Source organism: Miniopterus schreibersii (genome assembly GCF_964146895.1).
Source record: "Miniopterus schreibersii genome assembly, chromosome: 2".
Classification (NCBI taxonomy): Eukaryota; Metazoa; Chordata; class Mammalia; order Chiroptera; family Miniopteridae; genus Miniopterus; species Miniopterus schreibersii.
The window spans coordinates 23,958,617-23,979,537 of NC_138102.1; the positions used below are offsets into that span (position 1 = coordinate 23,958,617).

Consider the following 20,921-nt stretch of genomic DNA (forward strand, 5'->3'; position numbering starts at 1 on the left):
CTGGCACCTGCTACAACATGGATGAACCTAGGGGGCATTATGCAAAGTGAAATAAACCAGTTACAAAAGGACAAGCACTGTAAGATTCCATTTCTATGAGATACCCAGCATCATCAAATTCATAGAGAAAAATACAATAATGGTTACTAGGGGCTGGAGGGAAGAGGGAATGGGGAGTTGTTTAAAGGGTATAGAGTTTCACTCGGTGAAGATGGATGATGGATGGAGGTGGGTAGCAGCAATGGTTGCACTTAATGCCAGTGAATTGTACACTTGAAAATGGATAAAAAGATAAATGTTATGACTATTTTAGCACAATAAAAATAAAATCCCACATTCTTACCATTGCCCCTGGCTTCCTCTTTCATCTTTCTCCCCTACCACCCCCTTCCCCTCATTCACAGGGCTTCGTTCTTGGCATCCCTGCTGAGCCAAGAACACTCCAAACACGCACGTCCTGTTCTCTCTACCTGCCGTGCATTTCCTTTCTTCTTTCCGGTCTCTGCTCACACAGTTCCCACAAAAGCCTTCCTAACTCCTCTAGAGGGTTAAAGATAGCTTTCCCTCTACCCCGCTGAGTTCTTGGCTGAGTCCCCTGTAAGAAAAGACAGATTAACAAGAGAAAAACAGATATATTTATTAACATGTATACTTCATATGCACCTTGGAGAGACCTAAGGAAAAATTAGTAATTCCATGAGATTGCTTAGAATTCAGACTTAAATACCACCTTAATAGCAAAGAGGAGGGGCCCTGGCCGTTTTGGCTCAGTGGTTAGAGCGTTGGCCCATGGACTGAAGGTCTCGGGTTTGAGTCCAGTCACATATCAGAGGCACATATCTGGGTTGCAGGCTTGATCCCCAACCCCAGCAGGGTGTCTCTCCCCCACACCGATGGTTTCCTCTCTCTCTCTCTCCCCTCCCTCCATCCCTTCCACTCTCTCTAAAAAATCAATGTAAAAAGAAAAAAAAAATAGGAAAGAGGGGATGCGATGTAGGCCTCCTAGGGGTAAGCGGCCTTGCGGGAAAGGTGAGTTGATGGGAGACAGGATGATTTGTAAGTTTGACCGGATGTGGTGAACACTTCTGGACTGGGGTTTATGACACACGAATTCCCTTTGGAAGATGTCTTTAGGCAGATAAGGGGGGAGGGGGATCTCAGAGAAAGTTTGTCCATGCGTTTGCTGTTTTGCAAGTGCCTACACCTCAAAACAACATGCCAAAGCAGCTTGTTCTGCAGTGGCCTACCCTGGACACCGACATAGCAGGTGGTGTACACCGCTGCCCTTCACCAGACTGTAAACTCCACGCCACAGACTTATTTACTGCCACGAGCAACCCTAGCACATGACAGGCAGTAAATAGTTGTTAAATAAATGTATGCCTTTCCTATAACATACACTTATTTCTTGTATATTAGAACTTCAATTTCAAAAGAGAAAAACCCTGAATTACTTAAGTTCTGCGATATAAACTCCCAGCATCCAAAAGAAAAGCAGTGTACGCGGGACCTAAAGGCCCTTAAAAGGTTCAAGCGGCGGCCAGTTCCCTCCGGATGGGGGGGTCGCGTCCGGAGCTGTAGGCCCGCCGCCCTCACCCGCGGCTCCTACGACTCCCAACAAAAGGAAGGAGAACCACCTCCCCTACTGAGGGGCCCTGACAACACCAGGCATGTTCCCTACGGCCGACTAGGAGCATTTGGGACGGCCTACGGGTGGGACGACGTACGGGAAACGGGGAGCCCCCGGGGAGAACGGCGCAGTCCCGCCCGCAGACAGCCGTCTAGGTCCGCCAGGGATAGGGGGCCAGCCCGGGACTCTCTGGCCCGCATCTCTATGGTAGGAAGCCAGAAACCGGAAGTGGGGCCCCGGGGGGCGGGGAGAAAGCGAGGGGCGGGGCCGTGGAGGGGCGGGGCCTCCGCCGCCAACTTCGCTGCGGACGGGGCGAGATGGCGGCTACGGAGGGGGTCGGGGAGGCCACGCAGGGCGGCGAGCCTGGTCAGCCCGAGCCGCCACCGCCCCAGCCTCACCCCGCCCCGCCCCAGCAGCAGCAAGAAGAAGTGATGGCGACCGAGGCCGGAGAAGCGGTGGCATCCCCTATGGACGACGGGTTCCTGAGCCTGGACTCACCCACCTATGTTCTGTACAGGTAACGCCCACAGCGGGGCCGCCGACTGAGGCCCTTCCCAGGAGGGCGGGGGCTTCCCCTGGGCGGCGGGGCCGGGTCGGCTCCTGCTGCCTCCGCGTGTCCGGCCGAAGTTTCCGCGGCCGGCGGAGGGCGCGCGCGGCGGGGTCCGAGCCCGGCGCGGGCCCTCGCGCCCCGCGGAGCCCAGGCTGAGGCCGGGAGGCCGGGGAGAGGCAGGACGCCCAGCCGCGTGGAAACTGCAGCGCGCTCGACCGCGCTCGCTCTGGGCTGTGTAGGTGTCGTGGGTCAGGCATTTAAGAAATCTCCCGCTCTGTTCCACGCTCCCACGAAGATAGCCAGATAATCATCTGACTGTGTACAAGAGGGTGTGGGTACATTTTCATAACCTGGCAGGAAAGAATGACTTCAAAAGTTACAGGTTTGCTCACTTTAAAAGCATGGGTTTTTTTCTCCTGAAATGGAGAGAGCTCGTATAAGATCTTGAAGGTCTGGGACATTTTCATTCAACATTTTAGCGCCGATCTTCAGCCAGGCACCGAGCTAGGCTGTAAGGATGGAAAGATGTTTGTTCCCGAACTCGTACGCGTCCCTGCATCACCTCGTGCGTAGTGCAGGCGGCGTGCCCTAGGCCGAGTCGGGTGCTGCTGGAACTCTCGCCTTTTCTCCCCATCTGCAGACACCCGGTCCCACCTCCGTCCACTCTTTTGTTTTCTTATGATAATGCTGATTCCCTAGCTCCAGGTGAACCTTCAGAGACAAGAGAGAAGTCCTTATGTCTTATTTTTCTTTTATTTTCTTCTCCTGTAGTTCTAGGTAAACCCATTAGATTGTTCACTTGCCTTTTATGAATGAGTGAAGGTCACTATCCAGATATTGTTACTGTTTTATTGTTCATGTTTCACTGTTTTAAATTGGTTGAGGTGGCCCATAACCCTCAAGCCTCCTGTCTGAATTGTGAAATAGTCAGCTTATTCACTTGGCTGTTTTTCCCAGTGACTAGGTGACAGCCTTACCTTTCTCATGCCACTCCCTAGGCTCTAGGTCTCACACCTCAGGTAATTGTTTCCCTTGTATTTCCCTTATATAGTAGACACAGTTTCAGGATTTTCTGGATGCCACAGAATCTTTGCTGTCAATAGCTGATCAGTATAGATAACTAAAAAATGAGTGAAAGAAAAAGAATATTAAGTGAAAGAGTGGTAAAAACAAGTTTGTTCACAGTAGGCAGTTCACACAGAAGTGTCTATAGGCACCCATTGTTGCCACTCTCTTATTTTAGCATTGATAATGAGAGTAATCGTGGAATGCTTACTACATGCATTTATTATATGCTACATGCTGTATTTGTAACATAGCATATCAATATTTAAGCATAGTAATATTACATAGTATATTTACTAGATACTATATGTTTATTATTATGCACATTTTAAGTGCTTGACATGTTATCTCACTTAATCCTCCAAACAGCCTTCTAAGTTTGGTTGGTAATATTATCATCTCCATTTTATAAATGAAGAAACTGGGGCCCAGAGAGGTTAAGTAACTTTTTCAAGGTCACACAGCTAGTAAGTAGTAGAGCCAGTATTCAACTCAGACAGTTCTCAGATTCCAGAGCCTGTTTTGTAATAACCATTTGGACCACCCCTCAGTGTAAACTAGTAGTGTTTGCTTTGATTTTAAAATGTCAGTTTCTAGTAAATTGTTATTCAAATTTTTAAAAAATACTAACTCCGAAGAGTCTTATTAGACCAATGAATTAGATTGATTTCTAATTTAAAACTATTGGGTAAATGCTGCAGAAACATGTTTTTCCACTTACATAAAAATTTTAAATTTGAAAACTATTAATTTACTAACTTACTGTATTTGTAAGATTATTCATATTATTTTAAAGTTTAATATGTAAAGCAAAGTGGCAAAACTTGGTTATGAAGAATCCAACCATGGCTACATTAAGATGTTTATAAGCTACTAGTATTACTGTAAGTGTAATTGTTGCCCTTTAAAAAAAATACCAGAGTTCTTTTTCTTCTTACATGTTTGAATATAATCACTAAAGAAATACATCTATTTCAGAGACAGAGCAGAATGGGCTGATATAGATCCAGTGCCCCAGAATGATGGCCCCAATCCAGTGGTCCAGATCATTTACAGTGAAAAATGTAAGTATTTTTATCAGGACAAGGTCTGTAAGTCAAATTTAGTAGCATAGTTGAAATTCACAACTATATAGCTAGGTAGATGACAGATTTTTGTCTAATAAAGATCTAAATGACTATGAGAAGCTAATACTGTATTTTTTGTAATTTGTTTTCATAATTAAAGTGAGGTGTTTTTTTTTTTTTTTTTTGTCCAAAGAGTGGACATATTCTAAGTTTAAGTAAAGAATGTTACATTATAATACATAATAGCTACTGTGTGATTGTGTTTTTCATTTACTGGTTAATCTACAATATAAATGAGTAATTGTTTTAGAATAAACTTTGGTTGCTGAAACATGAGCATTTTGAAATATATTTTAGCAGTGAGTGTTAGGCTCAGTTGGAATACATTTACTGGTATGAAAATGAATGGATTATTTTCTTTGACAAAGTATCATTCTTTCCTAATGAATGTGAAAATGCTTTGTACTTTGAAGGTAGTGCAAATGTTAATTGTTAATTGTTCTAGGAAAGTGAAATGAATAAAATGGAATGCTAGTTCTGTAGTTTTATGTGTGTATATGTGTATTTCTTTCAATTAAGGCTTTGTTATCCAAGTTCATTCCTCTGTTACAAAAGGCATTAATTTTATTTTTTTAAATTTTGAAGTAATGCCAAGATATGTTTGAAAAGGAAGAATAATGGTGTGAGTGTTTGCCTTACCAAATTTGAAAATCTGTTACTAAAAATAACATGGAACTAGAACAGAAATAAATAGATTAATAAGGAATCTAAAAATATATCATCAGTATAAATGGGAACTTAATATTTGATAAAAAGGACATTTCATACCTGTATGAAAAAGATGGATTAATCAAATAATGGTTTTGTAACAGTTTGCTATGCATTTGTATATAAGCAAAATTATATCCCTTTCATATCTTACATGAAAATAAATTTCAGATGAATTAAAGTTCCAGAACAAAATTATAAACATACTAGGAGCAAATATTAGCGAATAACCTTTCATTCTTGGGGTGGAGAAAGTATAAGAAAGCAAGGTTATAAAACTCAGAATTAATTAACTTTCACACTATGAGAGATGTTATCTGTGAAGATATATGACTAGAAGAAATAGAAATATCTACAAAGAGATGTTAACCTCACTAGTGATCAGAGAAAAGAAAACCAAATTTTTTCAGATTCATAAGGTACGCATAACAAAGATGTTGGAGAAGATCATACATTTCTCTTGGGGTTAAAAATAATAAGACATTTTTTGCAGGGTAAAAATAAAAATCAACATTTTAAAATTCTTGCATATATTGTGATTAGAAACCACAAAGGAAAAGATAACGAAATATGACCTATCAACTAAAAATTGGTATGTGGCCCTGACTAGTGTGGCTCAGTTGGTTGGGCACCGAAGGGTTTCCAGTTCGATTCCCTGTTCACGGAAGGGTTGCCAGTTTGATTCCCGGTCAGAGCACATGGCGGGCATGCGGGAGGCAGCCAATCAGTGTTTCTCTCTCACATTGATGTTTCTCTCTCTCCCTTCTCCTCTAATAATAAACCAATTTTAAAAATTGATATATGAATATATCAAAATTTAAAATTTGTATATCAGAAAACACCGTGAATAGATTAAAAGGCAAGCAGCAGTGTGGGAGAAGATACACCATATAAAGCAGAGGATTGATAATTCAGAACTTTATACGTAAGGAATTCTTTCCTACGAAAGGTTATGGAAACAAATCAAAAAATAGACAAAGGGTATAACTGATAGTTCACAGAAGAGAAAATTTCATTGCCCATTAAATAGGGGGAGAAATTTGTTGTCATTAGGAATGAGAGATATGCACATTAAAATGGGAATGCCATCTTCTACCCATGAATTAAATAGCAAATATTAAAACTGTGATATCAGGTAGTAGGACAGATAATCAGATACATACATTTCTGATGGTAGTTTTCATATTTTAGCCATTTTGGAAAGCAGTATATACGTCTAGTAAAAGTGGAAAATACCTGTATCTTGCAGCCTTGATGTGCTGCTTCTATGTTACTTTTTGGGTTCACTCTGGCATATGGCTTCAGAAGACGTGTAACTAGGAGGTTAAGAGCACATGACCAGACCACCTGGTTCAAATTCTACATTCATTTTACTGGCTCTGTAACCTTGAACAAGTTATTTAATATTTAATCTCTGTGTACCACTATTTCCTCTTCTATATCCATGTTTTGGAGAATGGGTAAATAAAATGTATCATTGTCACACAACTTAATACTATATAACTATTAAGAGGATCTAGGTCTGTTACAACATGGACTACCCTCAGAAACAATATTCAGTAAAAAAAGATACAAGTTTAGAAACTTTGTGGCTGTGAAACTAAAGCATCATCAGGGTGGCATCTGCACAGTCATGTGACTCTCTTTTTGTTGTTGTTGTTAGTTTTCACCCAAAGATATTTTTTCCATTAATTTTTAGAGAGACTGAAAGGGGGGGAGGAGAGGGAGAAAGAAGAGAGAAACATCGATGTGAGAGGGACAGACATTCATTGATTGCCTCCCACATGTGCCCTGATGGGCAGGGAATCGAACATGCAACCCAGGTATGTGCCCTTGAATGGGAATCAAACCTATGACCTTTCTGTGTGAGGGCTGACGCTCTAACCACTGAACCACACAATAATTTTTTTGCTTATTGTTCTAAATCATGCAATAAAATATCTTTCCTCGTACGATATAACAACATTTTATATTATAATGGTAGTTTTAAACAAGAAAGATAGTCCTAATGCAGTTTTGTGGTATTTACAGTTAGAGATGTTTATGATTATTTCCGGGCCGTTCTGCAGCGTGATGAAAGAAGTGAACGAGCTTTTAAACTAACCAGAGATGCTATTGAGTTAAATGCAGCCAATTATACAGTGTGGTAAGTAATACACATTATTAATATTTCCTGTTGAAATCTCTCATGTCTTAGTTTGGATGGCTCTTTTTTTTTTTTTTTTAAATATATCTTTTACTTGTTTCAGAGAGGGAAAGAGAGAGATAGAAACATCAATGATGAGAGAGTCATTGATTGGCTGCCTCCTGCATGCCCCCGACTGGGGATGGAGCCCGCAACCTGGGCATGTGCCCTGAACAGGAATCGAACCCCAATCGCCTGGATCCTAGGTTGATGCTCAACCGCTAAGCCATGCTTGCCGGGCTTTTCTTTTTCTTAACTTTAATTTTTATCAAAATAATAATTCATACATGAGTTTAGAAGTCAGAGACCAAATGGAAAGTAGCAACCTATGCCCCATTCCTTCTCACTATCAGAGTCCCACTCCCCAGAGGCAGTAACTGTTAGCTGTTGTTTTTTTTGTTTAGTTTTGTTTTAATCCTTACCAGAGGATATTTTTTCCATTGCTTTTCAGAGAGAGTGGAAGGGGAAGAGAGAGGGAGGGAGGAGAAGAGGGAGGGAGAGAAAGAGAGACGGAAGAAGACAGACACATTGATTGGTTGCCTACCACAGGCGCCCTAACTGGGGCAGGAATCGAGCCTGCAACCAAGGTACATGCCCTTGGCCAGAACTGAACCCTGGACCCTTCAGTCCCAGTGGGCCGATGCTCTAACCACTGAGAAAAACCAGCTAGGGCTGTGAGGTTTTTTGGTATGCTTTGTTTTTTCATGAATTAAACTGTATATTCTAAATCACACGCTTAATTTTTGTTTTCATTTTAGACATTATCTGTTCCTTTTGTGGAACATAGAATTCAGTCTCCACTACACTTGTTTTATTTATAAGTAGTATTTTTGTGGTGGTTTTAAAAGTAAAGTATGTGATAATGTTTGTAATGGAATTAATTTATTATTTAAATAATTATCTAAATGAACAAGCTGACCATACAGGGACAGAGATGTCTTTGATTCTGATGTAATATTACAAAGGTAACCCCAGAGTATTACCTGAAAATAATCATTAGCTGTTTATCTTGTATCTCACATTTGTTGTCTTTTTGCTATTTTTACTTCAAAGTGCTTGATTCTTATGGAAAATAGTATGGAGCCTCTTCAAAAAATTAAAAATAGAGCTGCCGTATGATCTGGCAATTCCGCTTCTGGGCATTTATCCAAAGAAAACAAAATCACTAATTCAAAAAGATATATGCATCACTATGTTCATTGCAGCATTATTAGTAATAGCCAAGATATGGAAGCAGCCTAGATATCCATCAACAGATGAATGGATAAAAATGTAATATATATATAGGATGGGGCAAAAGTAGGTTTATAGTTGTAAGTATGTAAAACAGTTTATTCTTGTATTATTAGTTATTAATTACTACTAATTTGTATTACAACTGTAAACGTACTTTTGCCCCACCCTATATACACAATAGAATATTATGCAGCAATAAAAAAGAATGAAATCTTGCCATTTGTGACAATGTGGATGGACAGAGAGGGTATTATGTTAAGTGAAATAAGTCGGACAGAGAAAGACAAATACCATATGATTTTGCATATATGTGGAATCTAAAAAAATGAAATAAATGAATAAATAAAACAGAAACAGACTCATAGATACAGAGAACAAACTGGTGGATACCGAAGGAGAGGGTTTGGGGGATGCAATGAAAAAAAATTTTTTCTTAATGCTTGTTTCTTCCAGTCACCAAATATTTGTATGAGTTTAGAGAACCACAAAAATATATATATGTGTCTTACTATGTTGTTGTCTTGTAGCTTTATTTGATACTATGGCTAGGCAATTTATGAGTAATGAGACTTTGAATGCTTGATGTTTCCTGTAGGCATTTCCGGAGAGTTCTCTTAAAGTCACTTCAAAAGGATCTACATGAGGAAATGAACTACATCACTGCAATAATTGAAGAACAGCCCAAAAACTATCAAGTTTGGTAAGATGAAAATAGGAAGGAAACATGTCACTGCGCTGATAGTGCCAGCTAGTGGGTGATGAGAATATCGGGAATTGTTTGTTTCTTTATAATTTTAGTATTTTGCATTGGAGCTAATGTTACTTGTCTCATAGGGTTGTTAGGAGGATTAAATGAGGCAGTTTTGTTTAGTGCTTAAAGTGGTACCTAACCCACAGTTAACACTCAGGTGTTTGCTACTGTTGTTATTTAAAATATTGACATTAGCATGTAATACTGCTAGAGGCAGAAAAACATTTGAGTAAAAAAATCGGAAATGTTTTCAGTGTGTTAAGAAATGACTTTCTGGTATGTGATCTTGTATTCTTTTGTTTATTCAAAATATTTATTCTGATGCTGGAGATACAAAGATGAATTAGATACAATCTAGAAGAAAAAGCAAATAATAAAACCAGTTATTTTACAGTGCAATGTGAAAAGCAGAATGGTAGTTTTTCACAGACTATATTTGTTCTAGAAATTAAGCCCCTAAGTTAACATAGATAAGAGTATGCATTATTATTTGTTGGGGAGCAGAACACAAGGGGGAAAAAGAGAGAAGGAATGGAGCCAGAGGAAGAGAGGTAAAGAGTGTGGACAGTACCCAGGTATGGTGAGCACCCCATGAATGGAAGCTCCTGTGGCTGCTGCTGTGGAGGAGGAGGAGGAGGAGGAGGAGGTGGTCATGGTCATGGAGGAGGAGGAGGTCATGGTGAAGGAGGAGGAGGAGGTCATGGTCATGTGGGAGGAGGAGGAGGGGGTCATGGTCATGGAGGAGGAGGAGGTCATGGTCATGGAGGAGGAGGTCTGGTCATGGTGGAGGAAGAGGAGGAGGAGGTCATGCTCATGGTGGAGGAGGAGGAGATCATGGTCATGGAGGAGGAGGAGGAGGTCATGGTCATGGAGGAGGAGGTCATGGTGGCGGAGGAGGTCATGGAGGAGGAGGAGGAGGTCATGGTCATGGTGGAGGAGGAGGAGGAGGTCATGGAGGAGGCAGAGGAGGGGCTAGAGGAGAGCAGGATAAATTTGGGAGGTTTTGCAGATGGGAGCAACAGGTTTGACGTTTACTTTATTGGAGGAGTGATGGAGAAAGATGATGTCAGTGTATTTGGCTTCACTGCTGGGTGAGTGGTGGGGCCAACCACTTGGGGAATTTGGGGGACACAGCAGCACATTTCTGGGGGAAGATGGTGGACTCAACATTGGACAAATGGAGTTTGATGTGCTGACAGAAAACCTCTGTAGTGGTCCAGTACGTGGTTGAAAAGTGCTCGTCTGGCATTGAGGTCATGGCTGTGGACCAGGACGCTCAGGAAGAAGTAGAGGAGGCTGAGGACAGAGCACTGGTGAGCATCCTTTAAGAAACATTACAGGGCGACTGAGCAAGGGAACCAAAAGTGAGTGTCCTCACAGAAACCAAGAGAGAAGAAGAGTTTTAAGAAGAAAGGATGGCAGTCTTGAGACTGCGGAGAGGTCAGGGAGAGTACGGACTGAGAGATGGCCAGTGGACTTGTTGACTAGGTGGATGTGAGTGAGTGATCTTGGCAAGAGCAGTCCTCCCACCAGGGGTCGGGTGGTGACGGGGTGGGCAGGAGGGAGGTGGTAGGAGGAGAAAAGGCACATGGGTTGAGTCATAAATGGGAGATGAGGGTTGGCTGTTGAGAAAAGAAAAGATAGCAAGTAGCTTGTCAGGGTAGGTATTTTTGTTTTGTTTTTCCAACATGGAAAAGTCCTCTTTTGAGAAATTTGTAACTTACCATAGCCACTTGCCAGAGTAGAAATGAAATCAATTCTGCCCACAAACTGATGAAATGAGCATTTATTTGCTTGTGTAGTGACACTTTGGACCCAAGGAAAATTGACAGTCTATTTATAACCAGAAGAGCTTGCAAACTTGATAAAATGGTATTATATTTCCTATAGTCTCATTATGCCATCTGTGAATGTTTCAGAATTCTTTGACAGAGTTTTGTGGTGGTTAAGAGATTACTGTACTTCCAGATTTAGCTTAAGATAAACCTTCTTTAAACCGTAAACTATTTGATTTCGTTTTGTACAAAAATCACAAATCATTGTTTTATGTTTTTCAACTTAGTGTTCTCAAATTTTTTCTCTTAGTGTTTGTTTTGTGTTACTTTTTCTCTCCAGTAGAGCCTTGAGAATTAGAGGTAATGTCTGTTTCTTAAGTGTCCCTTCACATCGCCTAGCACAGCACATGCAGCTGATATTCTAGCTCTTGGGTAAATTAACACAAAACTTCTCTCCCTTCTCCATGGGCTTTAGGCATCATAGGCGAGTATTAGTGGAATGGCTAAAAGATCCATCTCAGGAGCTTGAGTTTATTGCTGATATTCTTACTCAGGATGCTAAGAATTATCATGCCTGGCAACATCGACAGTGGGTTATTCAGGTATTGCTTTTCTCATTACAATGTTTTCCAGATTTTCATTTTTTAACTGAATTTAATAATAACAATTACTATTAAATTGTAAGTATACTTCTGAACTTACACACACATGTAGATCGTATGTCTATCACTATTAATAATCATTAAGATAATTATCTGGCATCCTTCATGTTGGTTAACCTTTATAGTCTCTTGAGATACATTGGTGAGTTTTGTTAAAGAAGAATAGTAACTTCTTATTCTTTTTAGACTGAATTTTCATCACATCTTTGCCAGCAAACTGAATAGAAAAAGTAGTTCTAATTTTTTAATACAGCTGTGTTATTTTAATTAAAAGAGCATAGTACACACTAAGGTTTTTGTATACATAAACTTTGGAATATGATTTTACAGTAACTATTACATATTTTATGTATACCCACTTGTTACCATTTTATGCTAAGTCTCGAATAGAAGAGTGTAGTTATGACTCCCGCTCTGGGGTTTTAATTTATTTTACCAAACAATTCCAGTGTTGTTCCTGTGAATTATTTTCTAATAATTGCTTCTTTCTGCACTATTCATTATACCAAGATTATCTCATCAAATTATTTTTTACTTAAAATTTTAAACTTTTCTAAATTTGAATAAGGGATTCATTTTCTAAAAATATCCAGTATTTTTATTTTTTTATGAAATTCTATGTTTTTGCTATCAAATAAGAAATATACTTCACTGGCTGTTTCATAGTTAATGTCCCTGACTTTTTCAGCATTTGTAAGTTTTGATCATTCTACTCTTTTTTCCAAATTGTTATATTGTTTCTTTCCTCTCCATAATTTTTTTGTTTAATATTTTATAATTTTTTTAATTGATTTTAAAGAGAGAGAGGACGGGGGAGAGAGAGAGAAAGAGAGAAACAGAGAAAGAAACATCAGTTTGTTGTTCCACTTACTTATACATTCATTGGTGGTTTCTTGTATGTGCCCTGACCTGAGATCAAACATGCAACCTTGGGATGACGCTCTAACCAACTGAGCTACCCGGCCGTGACTTTTCTTCATAATTTAAAAAACTAAAACAGCTTTGCCCTGGTCGGGTGGCTCAGTTGGTTGGAGCATTGTCCCATACACCAAAAGGTTGCAGGTTTAATTCCCAGTCAGGGGACATACTTAGGTTGCAGGTTTGATTCCTGGTCAGGGTGCGTATGGGAGGCAGCCAATCGTGATGTTTCTATCTGTCTCTGTCTCTCTACCCTATTTCCTCTCTCTCTAAAAATCAATGAAAACATCCTCAGGTAAGGATTAAAAAAAAAATTTAAAACAGCTTTTTAATGTAAAAAATTTATGTCTAAATGTAATTGTATTTCTTTACATGTAATTCAATGTAATTTAGTCATATATGTGCATTTTGAATATTTCCCTTTTATTTAATATTATGTATTAATATCAAATCACATCAAATTAATATATTGTAAGTAATCATTTTCGTATTAAGTTTAGGGTTTTTCTCCCCTTTAAATTTTCACCATAAACAATACATAAGCATTTAGTTCATATACTTTTATTTGCTTCTGGTTTAGTTCTTTAGAATAATTCTTGGTTCAAATAGCATAAACGTGCCTTTTGTTGTCTGAATTGTTCTCAGGAAGGTAGTACTGAATTACAGGCCACTTTGGCTGCTCTCTCCCTAATTTTTTTCATTCCTCATGACCAGTCCCTTGTCTTTGATTACTTTTCTTTACCACTCCATTTGCTTAACCTACAACTATCTTTCTCCGACTGTGTGCTGAGTCTCACATCTTCAGTTCAACCTACTTAGCTTTGCTGATGTTTGATTTATTAATTTCTGTTGTTTATAAATAATGGGACATTTCTAACTGGATATTTTATTATTTTCTTTTAGGAATTTAAACTGTGGGATAATGAGCTGCAGTATGTAGACCAACTTCTTAAAGAGGATGTGAGAAATAATTCTGTCTGGAACCAAAGATACTTTGTAATTTCTAACACCACTGGCTACAATGATCGTGCTGTATTGGAGAGAGAAGTCCAGTTAGTAATCTCCTTCACTTGTTACCTCATTAAAAGAATATTTGTGTGCCTATCATAGGTCAGGTCTTGGGGGTACAGCAAAGATCAAGACTGCCCCCAGTTCTACCCTCATGGAACTAATAGGATAGAATACTTAGATAGAATTGATAACTATAAATGTACAAGTATGTAGTATACCTTTACTTTGTAATGTCTTAACTTTCTTGAAATATTGTTGCTGCTACACATTGAGAAGAAATCAGATTTCATAGTGTCTAGGAAGCTTTATTTTAAAACTATCTTATTAAATTATTTTGTATGTTGTATAGTAGTCCCCAGATGCCATGTTATTCTAGGGCATGGTTTTGGGCCGATAAAGCTTTGTTGTAGGGGCTGTCCTGTGCGTTGTAGTATGTTTAGCAGCATTCCTGGCCTGTATGCTCTGTACAGACAGTCCTCAACTTATGATGGTTCAACTTAGGATTGTTTGACTTTAAGATGTTGTGAAAGCAATACACATTCAGTAGAAACCAGCTAGGCTAAGCTATGATGTTCTGTAGGTTGGGTGTATTAAATGCATTTTTGACTTACAATATTTTCAGTTTACGATGTGTTTATAGGGTCATAACCCTGTCATAAGTCAAGGAGCATCTGTATATCACTAGAAACCCTCCCACTCCAGTTGTGATAGATATTGCCAGATGTCCCCTCGGGAGCATAATTGTCCTCAGTTGAAAACTACTAGTCTAGCAAGCATAAAGCTGTTATAAGAGCTAGAAATTTCTGAATTGGCATGAATTTCTGTATTATATACATAAACATTAATAGCCACCTCTTTTCTGACTTTTTTCTGTTTTGTCTCAGTTGTCTGTTTTAAGTTTGAACATGTTTGTTTTTATAGCCTCATGAAACCATAGTCATAATTTTAGTTATAAAAGTTAGTTAACAGCTCCTGTTTTTCCTTTTATAGTTGGTATTTTGTTGTAAGGATTAGGAAAAAAGTGCTCCGAAGGAAAGCAAAGCATCATCCTTCAGAAAATTCAATAACTTCCTTTCCAACGTTATAATGCTTCAGGTTATTCTACCTTGAATTAATCTAATAATTAGGGGTTTCAAGATATTATATATTCCTTATTACTGTAGCCTACTACATTAGGTTAGGTGTAATAAGATATTTAGAAATTGAATATGAAGAATTTAGGTAGAAAATGCAGACTTCTTTCATAGCCTTTAAAGGCAGATCACTGGCTTTCTATTACCAAATAGAAATAAAAATACTCAGCCAAGAATCTAAGACTTTCATACTTAAGGTTTATTATACCCTTTAGACAGGTAAAAGAAGTATTTAAGATGCTAAGAGTAGCAGTAGTTATCTAGAATTTAGTTTAATTAAAGTTTTCAGCTCTAAGATATAGCTGACTATTTTTTGTAGTTTTTTTCTTTTATTATAAAAATAATGCAGTGTAGTTGGGGGGGCAGCGAATTGTATAAAATAAAACATCAAAATCTTATTCTCCCTCTTCCTATATTCCATTCTTGAAAAATTGTGGGTTGTTTTTTAAATTGATTTTAGAGAAAAAGAGAGGAAGGGAGAGATAGTGAAACATTGCTTTGTTGTTCCATTTATCCATGTATTCGTTTGGTATGTGCCCTCACAGGGGAATCAAACCCCAAATTTGGCGTATCAGGACAATGCTATAACCAATTGAGCTACCCAGCCCAGGGTCCATATTTATCCCCTTCTTTAGAGTGAGCTACAAGTAGTGTGAATCCTTCCAAGCCTTATCAGTGCATTTACAAACATTATGCACAGCAACTTAAGCAATGATATGATACACATTGCTTTTTCACTAAATATATTATGGTCATATTTCTATTTGAGTGCATAAGCATTATTAATAAGAGTTACCATTTATCAAGCATTTACTATATGCCAGGAATTCTTTTTTAATTCTCATAACAACACTGTGAGATACCTGGTGAACAACTTTAGATTCAGCCAGGCTGGTGTGGCATAGTGGTTGAGAATCAACCTATGAACCAGGGCACATGCCCGGGTCTTGGGCGCGACCCCCAGTAGAGGGCGTGCAGGAGGCGCTGATCAATGACTCATCATTGATGTTTCTCTCTCTCCCTCTCCCTTCTCTCTCAAGTCAATAAAAACATTTAAAAAAAAAACACCTTGAGATTCAGAATTCAGAGAAGTTCTGTAATGCGTGTAAGAGCACATAGATAATAATTATTGAGGCTTAGGTTTGCCAGAGTGAGATTAAGAATCTTCTTCAAGGACTAGTTAACACCTGCAGGGGCATGGTTTTGCAAATAACTGAAAACAATAGGTCATGTAAAAGTAATTGGAAAAAAAACTTTGAGTAATACTGAATGAGTTTATTACTATTCTCTGAAGAAAAAATGCTGTTGTATCAGCACTGTGACACCAAGATTACTAAAGTTTAGTCAATGACTTACCCATTTTGAGCATGTATATAGTGAAGCAACATTTGTAACTTTTTAAATATATTTTTATTGATTTCAGAGAGAGGAAAGGAGAGGGAGAGAGAGAAACATCAATGATGAGAGTCATTGATCGGCTGCCTAGACTGAAACCTGGGCATGTGCCCTGACCAGGAATCAAACCCTGATCGCCTGGATCCTAGGTCGACGCTCAACTGCTGAGCCACGCCTGGCCAGGCAACATTCTGTAATTTTATTAGATTTTTTTGTAACTGGATCTGAATTATACTTAATAATAATCTGGTTCAGGTTCAGGGGAAGAGAAAGGTAGGGAGTATCCATTTTGATTGGGAATCACATCATAGTTTACTAGCAATCGTGTTTTGGAATATAAGAAATACACATTTGTATTGGTTTCTTGTTTTTATTCATTGTCTATATAATTTCCATGTTGTCTAATTTTTATTATAGTTCCTAAGATTGTATTGTTCTCCTTTTGCAACGGCTGGGGATTTGACAGCCATGTGATCTTAGACTTTTTCCCCAAGATTGCTTTACCAGTAAAAGGAAAGTCCCCTTGCTTTAGCTGACACTTCCTTCAGAGGGAAAGCCTCAATTAAAGGAAATCTCTCATGTTAATTTCTTTTTCTGTTGTGAATTGAGCCTTCATATTAAGTGTCCTTCCCCAGAATTGGATACAGATACTCCATAGGGAAGAACTATGTCAGTAAGAATTGGCAGCTGGGGCCCTGGCTGGTTTGCTCCGTGGTTAGCGCATCGGCCTGTGGACTGAAGGGTCCTGGGTTCAGTTCCAGCCAAGGGTGCATACCTCTGTTGCAGGCTCGATCCCCAGCCCCAGTTGGGGCACGTGTGGGAGGCAACCAGTCAGTGTGTCTCTCTCACATCCATGTTTCTCTCTCTCCTCTAAAAAGCAATGGAAAAAACATCCTTGGGTGAGGATTAAAAGAAAAAAAAATTGACAGCTAGAGACGGGAGAGATTTAGGTACGACCTAGAGAGGAACCAAAGTCCCCTAAGACAGAAGTGAAAGCACATAGCTAGGCTATGCCACAGTCTTACTAAAACTGTTTCAGATTATTGCACTGCTCTCAAAATTATACACATACTTATTTGTGGTCTTTTTCTTACAGGTACACTCTGGAAATGATCAAACTAGTACCACACAATGAAAGTGCATGGAACTATTTGAAAGGGTAAGAGGTTGTTTTTGCTTGTTTTTTATAAACTACAACCTGTTAATATGCATCGTGGACTATATGTTCCATAGTCAGATTCCGAAAGGATACTGAAGAATTTTCTGTTTTTCTCTGAAAGCAGAAATGTATTATGGTAACACCCAAGAACTGTGCCCTCTGCCCTTTCCTCACCTCCCAAGCACATACCCCAGCATAGTTTTTAGAATAGTCCATGAGTAAACAATACAGTTATATTTGTATTTATGAATCCCATAGTCTTTATGGCAAAGAATGTAACACACACAGTGTACGTTCTGCTCAGGAACACAGTAGTAAGGCAAGACCGACTGTTTACAATCAGATCGCACAGATGCATAGCCAGCCTTTCTGATTTACTTCTAGAAATATTCTGTTATGTCTCACTTGTTAAACTGACAAGGTTTCACTTGCCTGGCCACTGACATAATGAGGCTCCTTGTCAAACTTAGAGGTCTAAAAGAGCCAAAATACAAAGCCCAGTCTCATTGGGAGGTGTGTCCAGGGTAGTGACCTGTAATATCTGGAGAGCTAAAGGGATAAGCAACTATCTCAAGAAGAAACAGAAACATCTTGTGTTTTCCTTCACTTTTAATTTTAAGATGACTTACTTTAATTTTGTGTGTTGTAGTTTGAGTTATAAATGATGACTTTTAAACATCATTATTCTTTTAAACTAATTTTACTCAGCTCTGAATCACCATGATATAAAGCTCATGATTATTTTAAAATTTCATTTAGTTTCAACCTCATTCACTCAAAATAAGTCTCCTTTTCTTGCTTATGTCACAGGGGCTATTTTCTCTTGATCTTTCTACTATTTTTGTTCTCAAAATTTAGAATGATCTCTTTTTAGGATTTTGCAGGATCGTGGACTTTCCAAATATCCCAATCTATTAAATCAATTACTTGATTTGCAACCAAGTCACAGTTCCCCTTACCTAATTGCTTTTCTTGTGGACATCTATGAAGATATGCTAGACAACCAATGTGACAACAAGGAAGACATTCTTAACAAAGCACTAGAGGTAAGCTGGTGGAACTCACTGCTTTTTTTTTTCGCTCTCTCAGAATTGCGTCTGCCCAGTGCCTCTTATACTCATGCCCCTTTTCAACAGGGTTACTCAGAATTCAGTGCAGCATTATTCTGCTGTTTAGGGCAATACCCACGTCACTAGTGAACATAGTATGTGACTGTAGTGGTGTATCTGATTTGAACATGGTTGAGTTAAACTGTATTAACTCAAAAGCATTTGCCCTAAAGATTGAATTACACATTTTCTTTAATGAATTTTTTGTTTTTCATTTTTAGTTATGTGAAATCCTAGCTAAAGAAAAGGACACTATAAGAAAGGAGTATTGGAGATATATTGGAAGATCCCTTCAAAGCAAACACAGCACAGAAAATGACCCACCGACAAATGTACAGCAATAACACCATCTAGAAGAACTTGATAGAACGCTTTTATTTTTTTAAGAGACTCTAATGCAGGAGTTTAAAACTAGAACGGTCATTCCCTTTGCCTGTGGTGTAAAACATGCACTGCACAGGTATTGCTTTCTAACAAGAACTAAGTATGATGTTCCTTGGGTGCTGCTGCCATGCAGACTAGCTCTAAGTAATTTGATTCTTTTATAGCAAAGTAATTTGGGGGGAGGGAGAAGAAACAAAGTCCCATAAAGGAACTTTTATAGTTTTATCAACATTTACTTTAATCTCTTAGCATCACCTCCTCCCTAAATGGTATATGCATCAGGATTTGCAGCGTTAATGATTGCAGGTAGCTTGTATGTAACAGATATGAGGTATTAAATTTCTGTTTAGGAAGCAAGGAATGCAGTTGTTACTCAGAGCTGCTATGCCACACTCACAGTATCTTGCTATCACTGTAACCAACTAATGCCAAAAGAACAGTTTTGTAATAAAATTATAGATGTATCTAAAACAACTCCATAGTAGTTTGATTTTTTCTTTTTTTAACTTTATTTTTACTATTGACACTATTAAAGATGTCCCCATTTTTTCCCCCTTTGCCCATCTCCACCCAGCCGTCGACCTCCCCCTCCCCCTCCCCCTGGCCATCACCACTGTTGTCCCTGGGTTGTGCATATGTTCTTTGACTAATCCGTTCACCTTCTTTCACCCAGTCCCCTCCCTCTTCCCCCTCCCCTCTGATAGCTGTCAGAATGTTTCATGTATCCATGCCTCTGTTTCTGTTCTGTTCATCAGTTTATTTTGTTTGTTAGATTCCACATATAAGTGAAATCATACGGTATTTGTCTTTCTCTGGCTAGCTTATTTCACTTAGCATAATAATCTCCAGGTCCATCCATGCTGTTGCAAAAGGTAAGCTTTCCTTTTTTATGGCCACGTAGTATTCTATTGTGTAAGTGTACCACAGCTTTTTTATCCACTCATCTACTGATGGGCACTTGGGCTATTTCCAGATCTTGGCTATTATAAATAATGCTTTGAACATAGGGGTATATATATTTTTTCAAATTGGTGTTTCAGGATTCTTAGAATATATTTTCAGAAATAGTTTGATTTTTTAAAATAGCATTTAACTATATACAAGGGACATTGTCCCAGCTTAGAAAAGCAATTGAAGAAAATACTGACATAAAACTGTAGAAACCAGAAACATGATTATGTTAAAGGAAATTTATTAACGTTTGAATTGGTCATTTCTTGACTACATGTAACAAAATTGACTAAAGGTAGTTTAAACCCAAAGGGTTTATTAAGGTATATAGCTAGCTCACAGAATAACTGCCTGATCTTCCTAGAAATACATCCAAAGCCATACTACAGAACTGGACCATCAAGTTGCTGTTGCCCGTACTGGTATCAGGAAACTTCTGAATGGGCCTGTCCACCTCTGCCACATTTCAATTGAGCACATGAATTTCCCTTCCTATGCAATTCAGGTCCAAATTAAAGGCTCATTTTAGTGCATCTGATTGGAAAGAGCCTAAATGATATCTGCAACTCCTTACTGCAGAAGAATTTGGGAAATGTAGTTCATAGCTTTCCAGCCTCTGCAATTCAGGAAGACATGCTAGGAAGAAATTGGAGTGTTAAGCGAGTTCTCTACCTGCACATACTTACATCTCACTTTATCAATAAAGAATTTTTGTTCAGTGTTCAAAGAAGTAAACGACAACTAAAGAAATTTATAGAGTAGAAAAGTTATCTCTGCAAGAATTCAGAAGTATTTTAATACTTTCTGGAGAAAATATATTTATGGCATCTTTTAAACATTTTACATGTTTTTGTCTTTAGACTTCATTAATCTCTGATTTTATATTGAAATTGGAATAAAGTATCATTCTTGTGTAGACAATTTCAAAGATTTCATAAGGTACAAAATCTGTATAGAGAAGTTTACATAAGATAGTATTTACTCTCAGAAATGATCTTAGTGTCCCCAAGTTGATTGGATTCAGGCCTGCTAACTCAAAGCTCACAGAGACTGTTAAAGCCTAACAGCAGTTTACCAATTTACATTGAGAAATGTAACTGAAGCAGACCAAACAGTTGCATCAACCTAGCCACTTGGCATTTTCTGCCTGAAGTTTAACAATGTGGCAATTC

At 38.6% G+C, this 20,921-nt stretch overlaps 1 protein-coding gene across 1 annotated transcript; it reads left to right on the forward strand.

Annotated features, from left to right (window-relative positions):
- The first annotated feature begins 1,899 nt into the window (after positions 1 to 1,899).
- FNTA (farnesyltransferase, CAAX box, subunit alpha) lies at positions 1,900 to 19,277 on the forward strand. Its single transcript, XM_081130396.1, has 9 exons — positions 1,900 to 2,147; positions 4,224 to 4,309; positions 7,112 to 7,226; positions 9,097 to 9,201; positions 11,503 to 11,629; positions 13,511 to 13,659; positions 17,243 to 17,305; positions 18,180 to 18,351; positions 18,636 to 19,277. Exons 1-9 carry the CDS (start codon positions 1,948 to 1,950, stop codon positions 18,756 to 18,758), a joined length of 1,140 nt encoding a protein of 379 aa, XP_080986522.1. The 5' UTR covers positions 1,900 to 1,947; the 3' UTR covers positions 18,759 to 19,277.
- The last annotated feature ends 1,644 nt before the right edge of the window (positions 19,278 to 20,921 follow it).